Below are 1,699 nucleotides of genomic sequence, written 5' to 3'. Positions count from 1 at the left end.
CGTGCGTGCGTGCGTGCGTGCGTGCGTGCGTGCGTGCGTGCGTGCGTGCGTGCGTGCGTGCGTGCGTGCGTGCGTGCGTGCGTGCGTGCGTGCGTGCGTGCGTGCGTGCGTGCGTGCGTGCGTGCGTGCGTGCGTGCGTGCGTGCGTGCGTGCGTGTGTGTGTGTGTGTATACCTATGTGTACGTGCTTAAGATATATCGCAAAACCTAGGTATATACATGCACACATATGCATATCTGTATGTATATTAAAATTGTGACAGTAATTAAGGCATACCTTATTTCATAACAGTGCTTTCGAGAATTTCGCAGCTTGTGCACAACCCTTTTAGTGCCGATGGAGGGTATTGTCGACGACAGTGCGAAAAGTATGCAATGTATTGTCGACCACGACACGAATGTTGCGCGGAAGTATGGATACGCGGAAGGTCTTCGATGGAATACGATCAGCGCCGCGGATATATTCAAGTCTGTGCTCGCTTACTGGGAAAAGCGCGTGGACGCCGACAAAAGCACGCTCGAACGTTTGCTCGACACTGGCGTCTTGCTGGAACTAATGAATTTGTACACATGAAAAGAGATGAATTTTACTCCACGCACGTGTCGGTCAAGTGCAAGTCGTGCCTGGGCAAACTCTATATAGTTAAGAGGGACTTGTACAACGCCGTGGTGATAAAATGCAGATTCGTCAGTCTGGTATGTAAGTTTTCCGTTAAAACTCTACTGGCGAAAGCATGCGCTGTTATTGTATGTGCTCTGGAACTGTTCAGTTATTTCGAGACACTTCTAGCAGAGGACGAGGAATGTCGGCAGTGCTTTCGACAATTTCGCAGCTTGTGCACGACCCTTTTAGTGCCGATGGAGGGTATTGTCGGCGACAGTGCCAAACGTATACAAAGTATTGTCGACTGCGACACGAACGTTGCGCGGAAGTACGGATACGCAGGAGGTCTTCGATGGAATGCGATCAGCACCGCGGAGATATTCGAGCCTGTACTCGCTTACTTGGAAAAGCGCGTGGACACCGACAAGAGCACACTCGAGCGTTTGCTCGACACTGGCGTCTTGCTAGAACTAATGAATTTTTAAAAATACCTTAATGTTAAGGCAACAATCTAACTTTTAAGTATGTACCGTACTGTATTATTGAGTAACGTGTTCTCCATCGAAAAAGGAACAAACGACTAACGACTATTGTAGAAATATCCCTCGACTTACTGTCTTTCTGTCTGTGAATATGTTTATTATAAATCGAAGAGGTCGAAGAAAAAATTTTGAATAGTTGGAAGTAGTTACAGGCTTACTTTCATCTAGCTAATATGAAAAGCAAGTTATCTCGTTCGGAAAGTATTCCTGTAACCTGAGGCTCTAGCTGGATAATTCTTTCGTATATAGTTTTTACTAGCTGAGACTGTGCAGTAGAGAGCTATTTCACGTGCTGTTGCTTCAAGATTAAGTTTGATATTTTGTATACACGTTAAGAGACTTCATACTTCATCGTGACCCATGGTCTTCGCATACACATACACACCGAGAGAAGTCGCCTCGAACAGTCGGAATACTTGTTTGATATCGACAATCGCTAAAGAACTATACGTTTCTATTCATTTTGTTTAAGTATATATTTGAGTTTTCTTTGTATTTAATTTAATATCTGTCATATATTTAGTCTTTCTTAAGCAAATGAGAGAGAGAGGTGA

At 44.8% G+C, this 1,699-nt stretch overlaps 1 protein-coding gene across 1 annotated transcript; it reads left to right on the top strand.

The window, feature by feature from the left end:
• Positions 1-135: 135 nt before the first annotated feature.
• On the top strand, positions 136-1,619 carry LOC105558387. The gene is made up of 2 exons (XM_012006031.1): positions 136-695; positions 793-1,619. The coding sequence occupies exons 1-2, from the start codon at positions 677-679 to the stop codon at positions 1,086-1,088; spliced, it is 315 nt and encodes a 104-aa protein (XP_011861421.1). The 5' UTR covers positions 136-676; the 3' UTR covers positions 1,089-1,619.
• The last annotated feature ends 80 nt before the right edge of the window (positions 1,620-1,699 follow it).

The sequence above is a fragment of the Vollenhovia emeryi genome, unplaced genomic scaffold, assembly GCF_000949405.1.
Source record: "Vollenhovia emeryi isolate VEMERY1.0 unplaced genomic scaffold, V.emery_V1.0 DF947333.1, whole genome shotgun sequence".
NCBI classification, from domain to species: Eukaryota; Metazoa; Arthropoda; class Insecta; order Hymenoptera; family Formicidae; genus Vollenhovia; species Vollenhovia emeryi.
This window is presented reverse-complemented; position numbering and strand designations above follow the sequence as displayed.